This window comes from Arachis stenosperma, chromosome 6 (assembly GCF_014773155.1).
Source record: "Arachis stenosperma cultivar V10309 chromosome 6, arast.V10309.gnm1.PFL2, whole genome shotgun sequence".
NCBI classification, from domain to species: Eukaryota; Viridiplantae; Streptophyta; class Magnoliopsida; order Fabales; family Fabaceae; genus Arachis; species Arachis stenosperma.
This window is the reverse complement of record NC_080382.1, coordinates 63080751-63098174: the sequence shown is the minus strand read 5'-3', so window position 1 is coordinate 63098174 and position 17424 is coordinate 63080751. Positions and strand designations below refer to the sequence as shown.

The window sequence follows — 17424 nt, the reverse complement described above, 5'->3', positions numbered from 1 at the left end:
AAGAATAAATTTTTTGCCTTTAGAATATATATAGATTTTTAATGAATAGATTTTTTAAAATCCTTATTTGTAATCCCTCTTAGTCATGTCAATCGATAAGTCATGGATTGGAAAACCACGAACCACGCATGAGTATAAAGATGGTTTAAACAAGTTTTTGGATTTTGCTTTTGAGCATCGATCTCTCGCGGGTCGTCAGATTAAATGCCCTTGTCCGGTGTGTGGTTTTGGCAAGTGGCAAACAAGAGAGAAAATTTTTGAACATTTAATAGTCAAGCCATTTCCAGAAAACTACAAAGTTTGGTATTGGCATGGTGAAGAAGTAGTTGGAGTTGGGTCACAAGTTCATCAAACTAGTCACATTGTACAAGATGATTCGACATCTCAGCATCCAATGGTAACAATGCTCAATGACGCGTTTGGAGTTGCTGGACCTGACTTGAATGAAGATGGAGATGGAGATGAAGACAACATAGAAGATGGAGATGGAGACAATGCAGAAAATGAAGAGCACAATGGAGAAAATGTAGAATTTTACAAGTTGTTAGAAGATGGCAATGAACAATTGTATGAAGGGTGCACAAAGTATTCAAAATTGTCTTTCTTAATTAGTCTGTATCACATAAAGTGCTTATATAGAATAAGCGACAAAGCCATGACCGAAATTCTCAAGTTATTAAAAGATGCCTTTGGAAATGCAAAGATTTCAAATACATTCTATGAGGCCAAGAAAACCATAAATAAACTAGGGCTTAATTATACCAAGATACCTGCTTGCCCTAATGACTGCATGTTATATTGGGGGGAGGATGAAGATTTGCAAGAATGCAAAAGATGCAAGACATCTAAATGGAGCGATGCTAAAAAGAAGAAACCAGCAAAGATCTTGCGATACTTTCCACTAAAACCGAGACTTCAACGATTATTCATGTGTTCTAAGACTGCTCAATCAATGCAATGGCATGCTTTGGCAGAAAGAAAGATTCGAAGATGAGGCATCCGCGAGATTCTGAAGCTTGGAAGACATTTGATTTACTTCATGATAGGTTTGCCGAAGATCCTCGAAATGTACGTCTTGGTCTTGCAGCTGATGGATTCAACCCCTTTGGAGCTATGTGTACAAACTATAGCGTTTGGCCAGTGGTGCTTATTCCATACAATCGGCCTCCATGGGAGTGCATGAAGCCAACATCACTTATCTTGTCAATGATTATTCCTGGAGAGAAAATGCCGGGGAACAACATAGACGTATACTTACAACCTCTTATTAAAGAGTTAAAAGAGTTGTGGTATGATGGTGTTCAAACATTAGATAGGTTCAGGAATGAAATGTTTACATTGCGAGCAGCATTAATGTGGATAATTAATGATTTTCCAGGCCTTGGTAACTTATCTGGGTGGAATGTACACAGTAAATATGCTTGTCCTACATGTAACTTCAGCACTGATTCATATAGATTAAAGCATGGTGGAAAATGGTGTTTTTTGGGGCATCGCCGTTTCTTAGAAACGGGTCATAAGTTTAGGCTAAGTCGTGCAAAATTTAATGGAAAAGTTGAGTTGAGGGATCCCCCAGCAGTACTAACAGGATCAGAAATATTAGAACAACTTGAAGGAATCAATGTTTCATTTGGGAAAGAACTACAGGAAAGTAAAGTTAAGAGGATTCGACGAAAAGTTGTTGAAGAAGATGATGAATCGGGGATGTGGAGGAAGAAAAGCATATTTTTTGATCTTTCTTATTGGGAGTCTAACTTATTGCGCCATAATCTAGATGTTATGCACATTGAAAAGAATGTTTGCGACAATGTATTATACACTTTTCTCAATGAGACTGGAAGGTCAAAGGATAATCTCAAAGCTCGTAAGGATCTTAAAGAAATGGGTATAAGGAAAGATTTATGGCCAGATGAAAATGGGAGATATCATCCATCTTTGTTCACAATGTCAAATTCCATGAAAGATATATTCTTGCGTACTATAAAGAATATTAGAGTACCAGATGGTCTCTCGAGTAATATTTCACGGTGTGTTGACCTGAAGCAAAGAAAGCTTTCTGGATTGAAGAGCCATGATTGCCACGTTCTTATGCAGCAACTATTACCCATTGCCATACGTAATGTGCTGCCAGATAAAGTTATTGCAGTGCTAATAGAGTTGTCTTCATTCTTTCAGCAGTTGTGCTCTAAAAGCTTAAGTCTTACAGAACTTGAGAAGCTCCAACCTCGAATTATCCTTACCCTTTGTCATTTAGAAATGTTGTTCCCTCCTTCTTTCTTTACAATCATGGTTCATTTAACTTGTCATCTAGTTGATGAAGCAAAACTCGGAGGACCAGTACACTATAGGTGGATGTATCCTATTGAGAGGTAAATATCTCTTTTCAATCATTATTCATTTAACTTATCACTTAGTTATATCTTGCTTAGGTATTTAACCTGTCACTTAATTATACAAACTAGGTATTTAGGTCATTTGAAGTCCTATGTGCGAAACAAAGCTAAATCAGAAGGTTCTATAGCTGAGGGATACGTGGCTGAAGAAGCTCTTACATTTTGCTCTCGATACTTAGAAGGGATTGAGACAAGATTTAATAGGCCACCACGTGTTGATGATCATCCGGATGATAATTACAGTACACATGTGGATTCCCTTTTTCCACAAATGGGGAACTCAAAGGGAGCTTTCACAGTATTTGAGTTGTCACCTATGGAAAAAAAACAAGCACATCGATATGTGGTTTTAAATTGTCCATATGTCAAACCGTTCATTGAGTAAGTGCTTAAGGATTTTCGTACATGTTTTTTATTTACTTGAAAATAGTTGTTTAGTTAGAGTTAAACTTCCATATCTGACAGTGACTTCAAAGATTTTGTACGAAGACGATCTAAGGGTAGAAGGCCTTCAAATGTAGAGATAGAAAAAAGAGTCAATAAAGATTTTGTTACTTGGTTTCCTGCGCAGGTAAATAGAGAAGTGATAATTTTTTGCTAATATTGAGCTAGTATTTGTGGATATAATAACTAATATCTCTATCATAATAGCTTATGAACCCAGATGTTATGAATACTGTGCATGAGGATTTGAGATACTTAGCAAGGGGTCCATCACGATATGCCAAGAGGTTTTCTACATTTAGTATTAATGGGTTCTCCTTTCGAACTACCAATCAAGACAAAGGGTTAAAGACCCAGAATAGTGGAGTTTTTTTAATGTCTTCAACTCCTTGTGTTGCTAGCGCTAGTGATGCTGATGTTAGGAATGCTGATTTGTCATATTCTGGCAAACTAGAAGATATTATAGAACTAAACTACAATGGCCGATTTCGGGTTACTTTATTCAAATGTAAATGGGCTGACACCACTAGAGAACGGGGCTGTAGAAAGGATAATTGGGGTTTTACTTCTGTTAATTTTTCACGAGTAATACACAGTGGTGACCGAGAGGAGGATGATCCATATATTGAAGCCTCCCAAGCTCGAATGGTGTATTTTGTCAATGATGAAGTGAATAAAGATTGGAGTGTTGTCGTGCATTTGAAGCCAAGAGATTCATATGATATGGGGGGAAATGAAGATGATGAACCATGCGAGAATGAGCCATGGTTAGAGCAAAACTTAGATTCTTTATTTGAAAATGGTGATAATCTATCATTGTTAAGAGATGAGGTAGATGATGAACTACTAGATAATAACATTGGAGAAGACGAACACATGTCAGAATAGTGGGTGAGTTTTATTAATAAGTGGTTTATTATAGAAAAATAATTTTTGTCTACATTTCTTTTTCAATTTAACTTTTGTTTGTAAAGTTTACATAAATATGTTGTTTAGACTCATTAATTGATTTAATGGAACTACTAAGATACCCAAAATAACTAAACACAAGGGTTTAGTGAAACCTTACCTTACCCAATGAGATTTGGGGTAAAATCCAATAATTACTCGCTACTAGAGATCACCTAAAGAAGCAAAACCAAAAAATCTACTTAAAATTATAACCCCAAAAATATAGAGTTCTAGGGCTGGAAACTGGAGCTTGAGACACAATTTCTTGCCAGATTTTCTTAGATAAAAATAAAGAGCTTGACAAGAGCTTCGCGTGGCTGCAAATGGCTCGTCAATCGGAGTTCCGTAGCTCAAGTTATGGCTCCCGGAAGGTGGATGTGAATAGTAACATCACCTCTTCTCCTCTCTTCTTCTCAAACCGCGCCTCTCTCTCTTTGGAGAGTGAAAATGAGCTGAGTTTCTCATTTAACTCACTTATATATGTTGGGCCTTGGGTCCGATTTGGGCTCGGTCCAACCTGTTAGCATTTTCGGTCCGTTTGGCCCACTTTAGGCCAAAACCTTTAAGATTAGTGTCCGGTTTTCAATTCTAAATTATTTTTGTCCTTTCAAAACAATAAATCAATTTTCAAAATCTTATTTTTCCAAAATACGCGGTACTGGACAGACTAAAGCCGGTACTGCCAGCTTAAGCACTAGTACGCATTTTTTTAGAAAAACTTTTCGCAAAAGATACATTTTCCAACTTAGAAAAATTCATTGAAATGAAATTTCACCTTTATATTTCAAATTAAAACTTCTAAATTTTGAATTTATCTCGCGCACTTAAAATTATTATTTTTATTAAAACAGTTTTACGGAAAAACTCCGGTTCTTACACTATCATGTGTGACGGCAGCAGGGTATGCGTCTGGACGATAGGTACGTTCCGTACTTGCAGATGGCAGGCTTATACCATCTTGCGAACTGCATCCAGAAGTTTGCAGTGAACTGCAGCTGGTTCCAGGAGACATTTGGAGAGCTTCCTAATGGAGCCGATGAGCCCACTGTTAAGAAGAATGCCTGGGCCTATACCATAATGCTGTTAGGGACTCAGCTATTTGGTGATAAGTCCGGTAGTCGCATTCACATTAGGTGGCTGTCATATGTAGCTAGGCTTGAGGACATGGGTGGGTACAGCTGGGGATCAGCTACTCTCTCGTGGTTGTCCCGGTGCATGTGCCGCATGGCGAACAGACACATGGTGAAGTTAGTGGTGCACGAATTCTCACACTTCGTACAACTAAGTCAGCAAGTGCACTGATTTGTCCAAGTAATAACAAAACGTGTATAAAATATCTGCCCATCAGTTAGCCGGACCATTACAGCTGCTTCAGTCATGGATCTTCTGGCAATTTTCTGGATTCACACCCTTTGGCGATTTCATGGATCTTATCGGCACCCTACCAATGATACCAACTTCTCTGCCACCATTGCGGTTGACATCAACGGTGAACGACGGGGAGGCCACATGCTCGTCCTGATGTGCAATAACAGGCACGGATGAAGATGCACCAACAGGTCTCAAACTAGAACAGGTTGCCGTTACTGGAGTTTGGGTATTCCGATTCGAACCACCTGAGCTAAAGACCACATGAACTAGCTTTGCTAATAGCTCTAGTGTCGTGACCTCGGGAAACTGCCGACGACAATAGAACAGGACCTCCAAATCCTCGTCACTCTCTAAGACAAACGAATCGTATTTCACGTCATCTCGCAGCACTGAGATCGGAATGCGATAGAATAACTTCTTAACCCGTTTCATGCATTGCAGCCCATGTTTCTGTATTATAGAATTCTGGAAAACAGCGAAGCTTGTTGTAGATTTTAACAAAATACTGAGGGGATCCTTATTAGTAAACTTAACACCAGAACGTATTTTTTTCTTAATTGACCCTCTATAATGCACCAAACATAAGAAACTCTCCTCACTAGCCATTGTTTTCACTCTAATGGGAGGAATTCGCGTTCACACCATACATGTTGGGAGCTTTATAATTTGAAGGAGTCAAATTCGAATTACTAGGACCCTCCCTTGAATAATTCGACTTAGGTGGATTCGAATTACTTTACCTCTAGATGCATGCATAATTCGAATCAGTTGGATTCGAATTACATTAACCCTATGTGTAGGCATAGTTCGAAGTGGTCAACTTTGATTTACAGGCATCATACTAGTAGCACATGGTAAATCGAATCCATTGAATTTGATTTATCTTAGATATAGCACATAATAAATCGAATCTGTTGAACTCGATTTACAAGAGAGAAATACAAGGTAAATCAAATAAAATATATTCAAATTACAAGAAGACACCATTTATATAAATCGCAATCAATTGATTTAATTTAATGCTGGCATATTGTATATAATATTCGAATTAGTTTAGTACAATTTACAGCCACATTTCACTCCTCTCGCCAAACTCCACGCGAGAGAAATTTCAGACTACACAAAGACAAGGTTTAAAACTATGAACATGGAAGACGATTCGAATTGTATCTACCGATTGGACAAAGTTGTCCATGTTGCTAGTAACATCAATGAAGAGGTTGGTATATAAAATTTTTTTTCTTCAAGCTAGATTAAAAATGTTAGCAATATTTAGTGACATAGAGTATTTGATTAAAAATATTAGTTAGAGTAGTGATTAAAAATTTTGTTAAAATTTTTAAATTAAAAATATCAGTGATAATAGTGATTTAGAATTGTTTTATATTTTATATTAATTTTTTTATTAGAAATATTCGTGTCAGATGAATTTAGATTTAATTGGAATTGATTTTTATGAATAAGGTTAATATATTGTAAGATTATAGTTTTAGCTATTAGTATTTTGTTCAATAGAACATGCATAATTTAAAATTTTTTTAATGTATTTTTTTTATTAATTACGAAAAATTTATAATGGTTCTTAGTAATTTTTTTTATCATTATGCAGTCTATCCGATATATTACCAACATGAAAGACAATATAATATGCTCTTGAATGATCGGATCATATTGTATTTACAAATGATTGGGTTATACCATCCAACAAGATTCAATAACCATTGGTTTAAGTTGGATAAGCCGCTAGTTAGTAATTCGATTTACATAAAAAAAAGTGTAAATCAAATTTATTTTATTCGATTTATATAAAGAGTTAAACAAGACATGTATGTAACCAAATTTAGTTTAGAATATCTGTATAATTTTGATCCTCATTCAATTTATCTATGTAATTTACCCAAAAAATTGTAATCTTTTTAAAAATTATTAATCAAAATACATAAAACAAAAAAGTAATACAAACTAAAATAAAATTAATTTAATTATTCCAGTCAAAATAAATAATTAATATAATTGATTAGTTATTGTTAATTTAATCAAATAAAATATTAAATAATTTAATATTTATTTTAATAAAATCAAATAAATGATTAATTATAAAATTTTTAAAAATTATTAATCAAAATATATAAGACAAATAAATTAATGCAAACTAAAACGAAACCAATTCATTTATTTCAAACAAATCAAATTATTAATGTAATTGATTAGTTTAATTAAGGTGTCTAAATAAAATATTGAATAATTTGATATTTAACTCAATTAAATCAAAAAAATAATTATTTAATTAACGCATGTAAATAAATAAATAAATAAAATTAAAAAATACTTTTAAGAATATGTCATGTCAATAACTATGTTATTTATTAAAAAAAATTAACTTTAATAACATATAATAAAATAATATTAAGGAAGTGAAAATAGAGTAAGAAATCAGATATTTAAATTTAATTTATCTTTTAAAATTTCATTTAAAGAAAGAGAAACTACCCTCGCAAGAAATGCTTTTAAAAATTATAAATAGATAGAGATAATATTTATTGAATTTTTATTAGAAATTCAATTTGGTCATTAGATTTTAAAACGAACTAATTTGATTTTTGAGTTATATAATCGCAGATCGTAATGGTGTTTTAATCATCAGACTAATTATTATCGTAAAAAAATGCTAATATATAAAATTAATTATCTATTTCTATTTTATTATAGAATGGGAATTAAAAAGAAATTTTGTATATTTTTTTCTTAAAGTATTTCTGGTCATATACATCCACACAAATAAATTTTTTAACTTTTCAGAATTAAATTCAAATTTTATTAATCAAAATATAAACTATATATTATCTTACATAATATTATATTTAGATTATTGTCGCGTATATTTAAACGTGTTTATTAATATACTAGTTACTATAGCAGTGATTTAAAATAATACTTTAAAACCAAGATAATCAAATTGATTTTTATGTAAAAATTGAGCGACAAAATTAAATATCATCTTTAGATAAAAATATTAATGTTAATAATAATATTATATAATTAATAAATATTATTATTTTAGATTAATATTTAATTAATAATAACTTATATTTATAAAAAATTTTATATATAAAATATATAATTTATATTTATATTTATTAGAATCTAAATATATAAATTAACATAATTTATATATATTTATTAAAATTTATGTATATAAATGAGTAAATATTTTTTAAAGATAATTTAATATTTGTATTGGCTAATTGCTAGCTAAAATTGTTAAAGTCGGTTAGTCTCTAAAGTTTTTTTTTTTTCTTTTTCTTTTTGTAATATTAGTGCATTAGTTAGGATCCCATTCCCAATTTCCCATTATCTATCCTATAATGCTCCTCAGCTGGCCTCTAGCGTGGCTCCAAAATCCAAACCCATTGGCCATTGGAGTGGTCTTCCACCTTTTTCTTTGCCTTTTCTTTTAGCCTTGAATTGAATATTCAAAATTAAAAAAACATAAATATCAGTAGAATATTCAAAGTAAGTTAAAGTAAAAAAATGAGCAGTGCATATGTATGTGTTGGGTTGAGGTGGCTTCCTCGAAGTTTCGTTAAAATCGTAATCTCATTTGCGGAGAAGTTGGAAGAAAAGGAATCATCTCCATCTCCTGCTCGATAAGAAAATAAATAAACAAAGTTAAAATGAACGAATAATTTTAAGATACTCGTTGATAAAATAAAATAAAATAAAATACAATACAGATACTCTTTTAAAATAGAAATGTGCAAAAAGTTTTATAAATAAGATAAGAATTTAAAATTTTTAAATATACTAAATAAATAATTTTAACATTTATCTGTGGAAGTTAAAACAATATAGGCACATCACGTGTTGTTTGCCTAAAATTCTAAAAAGATGGTACCGTCACGTGACTCTCTATAAATATAAAGGTGGGGGTGCTCAAAAAGAGGTATCTCTATCCTCTACTCAATTTTCTCTACCATCATATTCATACCATACCTACCATCCCATTTGGAAAACGTTAATCCTTTTTATAATAATCGCATTCTTCGGATCAGAATCTTTTCTCCCTCTCGAATCCACCTTGCATTCTTCACCATATCTAAGAGATCAAATAGAAAAATCATGCATAACTTTCACGAGAAATATACAAACAAATAAACATATTGCCCGTAATAATATATGATAAAGATATTTTCGGCATTGGAAAGGAATATCATTTATATTCGTTTTTAGTTCCTTTATTAAATTAAATTAAATTTTAAACAAAAATATTTGATTGTATCGATAATAAAAAAATTATTTAATTTTTTAAAATTTAAAATTTAAAAAAATATTAAATTATTTATCTAAAAGATATATATATATATATCATTTTTTTATTTAATATTTATTAATTATTACTAAGATAAATTTTAACTTTTTTGTTAATTTTTTTTAATTATCAAATATTTCTGACGATAAAAATTAATAGGGTAAAGTACTAAATTAGTTCCCTACATTAGGACCTAATTCTGTTTTGTTCTTTAAAGTTTAAAGTGTCCTATTTGAATCTAAAAAAGTTTCATTTAATTTCAATGTAGTCCTGCCTTGAAGTCAATGTTAAATAATTAACGAAACTAAGTTTTTAGATATGAAAAATTTATATAACCAAACTCTTCGTTGTCGAGGGAAGATACTCATCACGGTAGAGGTGACGATGGCCTTGTCCTGTAACACCCTAACTTTTAGCACCTCATGATCGTACTAAAAGTTTAGGGGTTACTTATCTCTAACCCATTTTATTTTATATTATCTTTATTTAATATTGAGCATTCGCGAATACAAATCGAAATTTTAATCAAGAAAACAAAAGGTCTTTACTTTAAAACTCTTAATCACAAAAATATATATACTCACATAGCAATATATACATTGACTTATTCCAAGATTCTCAAATACAAGTCCTATCCCTCTAAAAATTAAAGACAATAAATGGCGAGGGAAAAGTATAAGGCTAAACCAACTACAGAAAATACAGATACATATTTACGCATATAGCTCCGATGTTCAGTCGCGGCTCCGCACTAAGGATTTCTGAACCTGCTACTGAAAGTAAAATCTGTAGGGGGTGAAAACGTCGTCCTCGCATGTTTTCAATAAGAAAAGTGAATGCCGTAAAGGTAATGAACGAAATGCGAATAATTAACTTTACTCGATAAAACTATTCTTTTATCAAACCTTTGAAAATACTTTTGAATTTTACTTTAGACAATTAATTGCTTTCTTTAAAATTTCTAAACTTAAAACGAAACTCATTTACAACAACAATTCTTAAACACTTTAATATGTAACTAATAGTACTAGAGATCCAATTGAACACACAAGCAAGGCAGAATAAGACAACCAGCACAATAACAAAGAAAATACAATAAGCAAAACACAATCAAATGCAAATATGCAAACAATATGATGTATGTCTATCCTAAGCAAGCCATGAGCTCACGCATCAATTGTCTATCTGCAACCCGACGTTACTCGAGGTGAACCTCGAATATGATTTCTTTACCGTATCAGCCAGACACAATTATCATCATGGGTATGTTAGTTAGGATATCTTAGCATCACAGTAGAAACAGACTATCAGTTAGGCGAACATTCCCACATTAGCAATCTCAGGCTATCTATAACACCCTACTTACCCTAAGCCTTACCTCGTATCGTAAAGTAAAGGTTAATCAGAGGTTACGACAGTTCTAAAGCTTATAAATAACATGTATAGAAGAAGTAATATATTCTAGAAGCCCGATGAAGGATACAGCTCAAAAACAGGATTTAAAAAGTGCAAAACGTACTCACGAAGCTACTAACTTAAAGCACAAGATATAGATATTAATATAACCAAATATAAGAGTATAATAATCATAAGATACTAGCCACAGCGCGCGGAGTTTGGGCCGACTAGTTAAATACTGACATACAGAGTTTTGAAAGTAAATAACTTATACAAAATATCACTCTCAAAGTAAGCCTCTAAGGCAAAAATAAATACAAAAGTGAGAGTACGATTCAAAATAACCCTACTAACAACAAAATAGAATAAGATCCTCCGTTCTGCTACCATCAAGCAACTCACTGAGGTGTGTTGCGACCTGCATCTGAAAAACAACAACAATGTATAGAATGAGAGCCGGAGGTTCTCAGTATGGTAACAGTACCCAGTAATGTAAGATGTAAGACTCCTGGACGCCAGAGGCAATCCTAGAGCTTCATGCCAAACAGATATTCAAGCTTAACGAAATAAATAACTTAAACGGTAAACCATAAACAGGGTTATCTAAACTTAGGGAATTGCTATCTAATACTAAACCACACTGCTGTAACCCACAGCCTTCGCCAACCTACTCTCCATGCGACCCCATCGCCACCGCCTACCTATCCTCCTTAGCACCAGACAGTCACAGATAATGCAGTCAAGTAAAACACAGGTAATATTCGTATATCACAATTAATTCAAGAAGCAAGTAGGCATATTATACAATCAGGAAAACTCAAGTAATCAAAGTAAACAAGCTTATAAGAGATGCATATGATGAATTCCTATCCTATTGGTTCGTGATATCACTTGTCAGTCCGCAAATGCCAAACCTGACACATCCTCCCGAATGTAGCCTTTTCTGCCATGCCAGAGATATAGTGCCCTGCACAGTCATACAGCAGCGAATTTGCTACGCCAGAGATATAGTACCCTGCACACTCATGCAGTAGGGAGTCTACTATGTCAGGGATACAGGCCCCGCACACTTCATGTAGCAGAGAAGGAAACAACAACAACTTTTCATGCAACAGAGAAATCTGCTACGCCAGAGATATAGGATCCGCACACTCTCAACAACAATTTTTCATGAAGTAGAGAAATCTGCTACGCCAGAGATATAGGCTCCACACACTCTAATATAATTCAATAATTTTCTCAATATTCCTTTCCAAGTTCTCAACTCATCACAACCATCACCAATTCATCATTTTCCATTCTGAACTCATTGGTTCATCAGTTTCTCAATTCGTTGTCAGTAATCACCAAGTTCACTACTCTTCCTTCTCTCTCAACCAAACTCATCCTCAATACACCAGAAACCTAAGCCTCCATTCTCTAACTTTTCAAAATAATATCAAACTAAATCTCTTAGGATCTTTCTCATGTTTTAATACCTGAAAATAAGCCAAAGAGTCTTAAATAGGTGTCAGAAGTTTATAAGCTTGTTGGGAAGGTGAAACAGTTAAAAACAAGATTTTGGTTGAAAAAATAGGGCATGTGCGTATGCACAGGGGTGTGCTTGCGCACACCCAGGGAGATTTTCAAAACGTGTACATACGCATAGAAGTGTGCGTACGCAAAAGTGCAAAATTTTCCAAACTCTGTTCGCTCGCACAAGGAGTGCGAACGCCCCCAAAAGAGTACACCTTCCAACATGTGTGTGCGTACAGAGCTGTGAGTGCGCATAGGTTGTAAAACTTCGTTGGTTATGTGCGCGCACAGGTTGTGCTAGCGCTCTCAACAGAAGGCCTTCCCCTATGTATGCGTACGCAAAAGGCTGTTCGTGTGCACAGGTTCGAAAAATCACAGGGGTGTGCGTGCGCACAATGCTGTACGTGCGTACACAAACCGAAAATCACAAAATTCTGCAACATTGCAGAATTTCAAATTTTGACACCAAACTTTCTACAATCATATATTTTTCTACCAAATTCAAATTTCCACAAAATTTAAACCATTTTAAAGCTTGTTCAATTTTCTTTCATTTGATATAAAATTCATTGAATTTCAAGCATGGTAGCTCAAGATATGATTCATGGAAGTTCACCAAAATTTCAGTTTTACCAAAAGACCTCAAAACCTCAATTTTAACCAATTCTCAATTCAAAACCAAAACAAAACCTTCTCATCATCATAAACCACTACTACACCCAACATCTTACCATTTCATATCATTCTCCTCAATTTCACACCTAAATTACTCAACCATTACACCATATTTGACTACTAATCCATAAATTCCAATTCAATCATAAGTCCATACTCATAATCATCATCAACCAACAACAACCTCAACAACCAAAACAAATCCTCATCAATTCCAGTAATCATTACCAAACAATATCTAACATTAACCAAATCCATCATAAAACTCATCAACACCAATAATTATCAGCAATCATCATCAACCACACTAACCAACAATCAAAATCATCATCAACATCCATCTTCAAATCTCAACACCCACCAACACAACTCATCAATAATCATCATCTAACAATATGTATATCATCACATTCAAACCCATTCATCCTACATCCAAACCATCATCAAACATACATTTATATACAATTAATCATACAATCACACCTTTTCACCTATCTTAGGGTCAACTAGCCCAAGTATCTAGTGATATTACATATTACATAGAGGAGACCGAAATCATACCTTGGCCGCTCCCCAAAAAGCACACCGCACCAATATTGGAGTCCAACAAGCTTTCAACTCACCAACAAGTCACCAAAGTTCAAACTAACATCATATATATATATATATATATATATATATATATATATATATATATATATATATATATATATATATATCAAAATCAAAACCTAAGATACCCAAAACAACTAAACACAAGGGTTTAGTGAAACCTTACCTTACCCAATGAGATTTGGGGTAAAATCCAATAATTACTCGCTACTAGAGATCACCTAAAGAAGCAAAACCAAAAAATCTACTTAAAATTATAACCCCAAAAATATAGAGTTCTAGGGCTGGAAACTGGAGCTTGAGACACAATTTCTTGCCAGATTTTCTTAGATAAAAATAAAGAGCTTGACAAGAGCTTCGCGTGGCTGCAAATGGCTCGTCAATCGGAGTTCCGTAGCTCAAGTTATGGCTCCCGGAAGGTGGATGTGAATAGTAACATCACCTCTTCTCCTCTCTTCTTCTCAAACCGCGCCTCTCTCTCTTTGGAGAGTGAAAATGAGCTGAGTTTCTCATTTAACTCACTTATATATGTTGGGCCTTGGGTCTGATTTGGGCTCGGTCCAACCTGTTAGCATTTTCGGTCCGTTTGGCCCACTTTAGGCCAAAACCTTTAAGATTAGTGTCCGGTTTTCAATTCTAAATTATTTTTGTCCTTTCAAAACAATAAATCAATTTTCAAAATCTTATTTTTCCAAAATACGCGGTACTGGACAGACTAAAGCCGGTACTGCCAGCTTAAGCACTAGTACGCATTTTTTTAGAAAAACTTTTCGCAAAAGATACATTTTCCAACTTAGAAAAATTCATTGAAATGAAATTTCACCTTTATATTTTCAAATTAAAACTTCTAAATTTTGAATTTATCTCGCGCACTTAAAATTATTATTTTTATTAAAATAGTTTTACGGAAAAACTCCGGTTCTTACACTATCAGTTAGGCGGGACCTTTCGCATTAGCAATTTGGCACAAGGCCCATTCACATTCCATATGCTATCAGTTAGGAGGACATTCCCGCATTAGCAATCTTAGGCTATCAGTGAGACGGGCACTTCCGCATTAGCACTTTGGCACAAAGCCTGTCCGACACACAATTTTCACGATTCATTATCTGTTTCAGTTATCTCTTTTATACATGGCTTCTCATTGTCTTTCTCTTTATTATGTCTCCACATCACAAATTACATACACGTACCTCCGCATAACCTATATTATTAAACGTACCTCTGCATCACCGCTTAATAACACATACCTCCGTATCACCAATTATCCTTAAACCTTTCTTGGTTGTTCTAATACAACTGATTTAAAACCCAAAACTTGGTGTTGAGCTAATTTGTTCATAGTTTAAACTTGTATTATTTCCCTTAAAAAATGGCGTTATTGTTGGTAAGAAAATGCAGAAAACAATAGCAGGGGCAGTAAATTTGTTAAAATCCTAAAAATCTAATTTTCACCCATTGCCTTTCAAAATTCATGACCTTAAACAAGACTCTTACAACTTTCTAGAAAATTAAATTTCAGATTATTACCATATGATATGAAAAAATTATGAGGTTAGAAACACAGCCCTGCTTTTTAGAATTCTGTTTTCAAAATCCAGTGAGCAACCCACACTCTTTGCAATATATCTAATTTGTTAAAAAATGTTTTGACACAAAATCTAAACTGAGAATTATGGAGACACAAATATTGAAATGGCCATTAATTTCAGTTCAAACACTCATCAGTATTGTAAACTAAGTGGGTTGGAAGTTGGTGCTTCTGTAGTAAAGATGTAGAATTTTCTATAGAAACCATCAATCTTCAAAAATTCATTTCTTCCAAACCACTCATTAATAAACCCTGAAATTTTTTATGAGATGCTCAACACATCTTAAAGTTTCATGGAAAAATAGTTTCATTCAATGTTATGACCGGAACTGCTCCTAGAAACTGATTTACTTTACTATCAATTATGCAGAATTTTCTGCCTTGAACTTTTTAAACAACCTTACATATCCTAACCCACATCTAAACTTATAACCCTTCCAGAATCACATACCTAACCTTTCTTTAGTTATTATGAGTTGCGTTCACAGCCAACACAGCCCCAAAACTCAAATTTAACAGTTTTCACAAATTTAAGTACTTAATTATAATCAAACTTTCAATCTTCTGCACTATGTCAAACATAACAATTCATATACTTTGATCATCATTCAAGCACATAATTAAGCTATACTCATCATCAATCAAGCATATGGTAATTCTTTAATTCTCATTACAATCAGCTAGAAATAAGAATATTTTAGCATCCTCAAACATTTAAGGAACCAAAAACATATTCATCAAATTCAGTTTTTTGCAGAGTCACAAATCCAACACAAATTCGTCATTCAACTAGTCTAGACAGTCATAAATTATTTGCAAGTACTCATTAAGCTTTTGAGCATTCATGAATTAAAAACTTATAATTTTAAAAATGAACCCCCTACCTCCGTACAAAATCAAAACAATGGAAATTTCGGAGAAGCTTTCTGACCGAGCCGCTGAAGAAGAAAATGGCAGAAATTGCTTGTACCTCTGACGTGCAAAAAATCACCGATTAAGAATTTATAATGAACTGACATTGCGAGTATAGCTCTTAACCAATGAAGATTCTACGTATCAATTTAGAAGGGTTGTCACAAAATTTAGAAATAAATACTGGGAGTAGGAATCCCAGGTCGTCTCCCAACGAGCTGCTAAGAGAGTGCTATTTTACTGATTAGGGGTTTTCTCAGAAATTTAGAGTTTGGGGAACAGAAAATTTAGTGATGGTAAATTAAAGCAATGTGAATTAAAGCGATTTATATATTCAAAGTAAAAGCCTTGATCGGGGGTGGATTAATTGGAAATTCTATCCTTATTGGATTATCCCAAGTGGAGTAACAAGAGGTTGTTGTTTTCACTTAGTTAACCGTTACTAAATAAAGGAAAGTCAAATGATTGAGCGAACTCTTATTCACAAGTCCTAATCCTCTCCCTTGGGAAGGATTAGCGTTAGTGTCTACAGAGTTAGCCAACAACTTCCAATTTAACTAATCACTTGAGCATTCCAATTCAAGGGTCTCCTTTTAATCACCCCCAAGTCAAGTTGGGAGTCTACTCCATTGACATGAATACTATGTTCACAGGAATATAAAGGGAATAAGAAGAAAACATGATAAAATTGAATAATAACTAATAATAGATTAAAAGTAAAAATAGTTCTTTGCATTATAAATCCCAAAAATCATAAACATACGTATCTGAACAGGGTGAATGGGCAATTAAAAAGAGTAAAGGAATAAGGAAACAAACTAGAATAACAACTTCAACGGAGGTAGTAACTCTTCTCAATATCCAAATCAAAAGCATAAAACTCTAAGAACTATGAATGTGAAGAACCCTAGAGTAAGTAGAAGAATCCTCCCTAAGATTCCAAACTAAAACTAAAACTATGCTAATGAGAATGTGTTCTGTGTCTTTGCTTATCCCCTGGCTCTATTCTGTGTTTCTGGGCCAAAAACTGGGTCCAAACTCAGCCCAAAATCACCCCAGCATTTTCTGTAATTTCTGCAGGTATCGCATGTCACGCGTACGCGTCAGTCACGTGTACGCGTCGCTGATCATCTTCGCGTGTCACGCATACACGTCGGGCACGCGCACGCGTCGCTGAGCGAGCTCCAATTCACGCGCACGTGTCAGGTACACGCACACGTCGCTCCTCGCTGGTTATCTCCTTTAATTCTTGT

General features: G+C 33.7%; 1 protein-coding gene across 1 annotated transcript; it reads left to right on the top strand.

Moving 5' to 3' along the window:
- The first annotated feature begins 990 nt into the window (after nt 1-990).
- On the top strand, nt 991-3725 carry LOC130934112 (uncharacterized). Its single transcript, XM_057863701.1, has 4 exons — nt 991-2369; nt 2463-2774; nt 2859-2964; nt 3045-3725. Exons 1-4 carry the CDS (start codon nt 991-993, stop codon nt 3723-3725), a joined length of 2478 nt encoding a protein of 825 aa, XP_057719684.1.
- The last annotated feature ends 13699 nt before the right edge of the window (nt 3726-17424 follow it).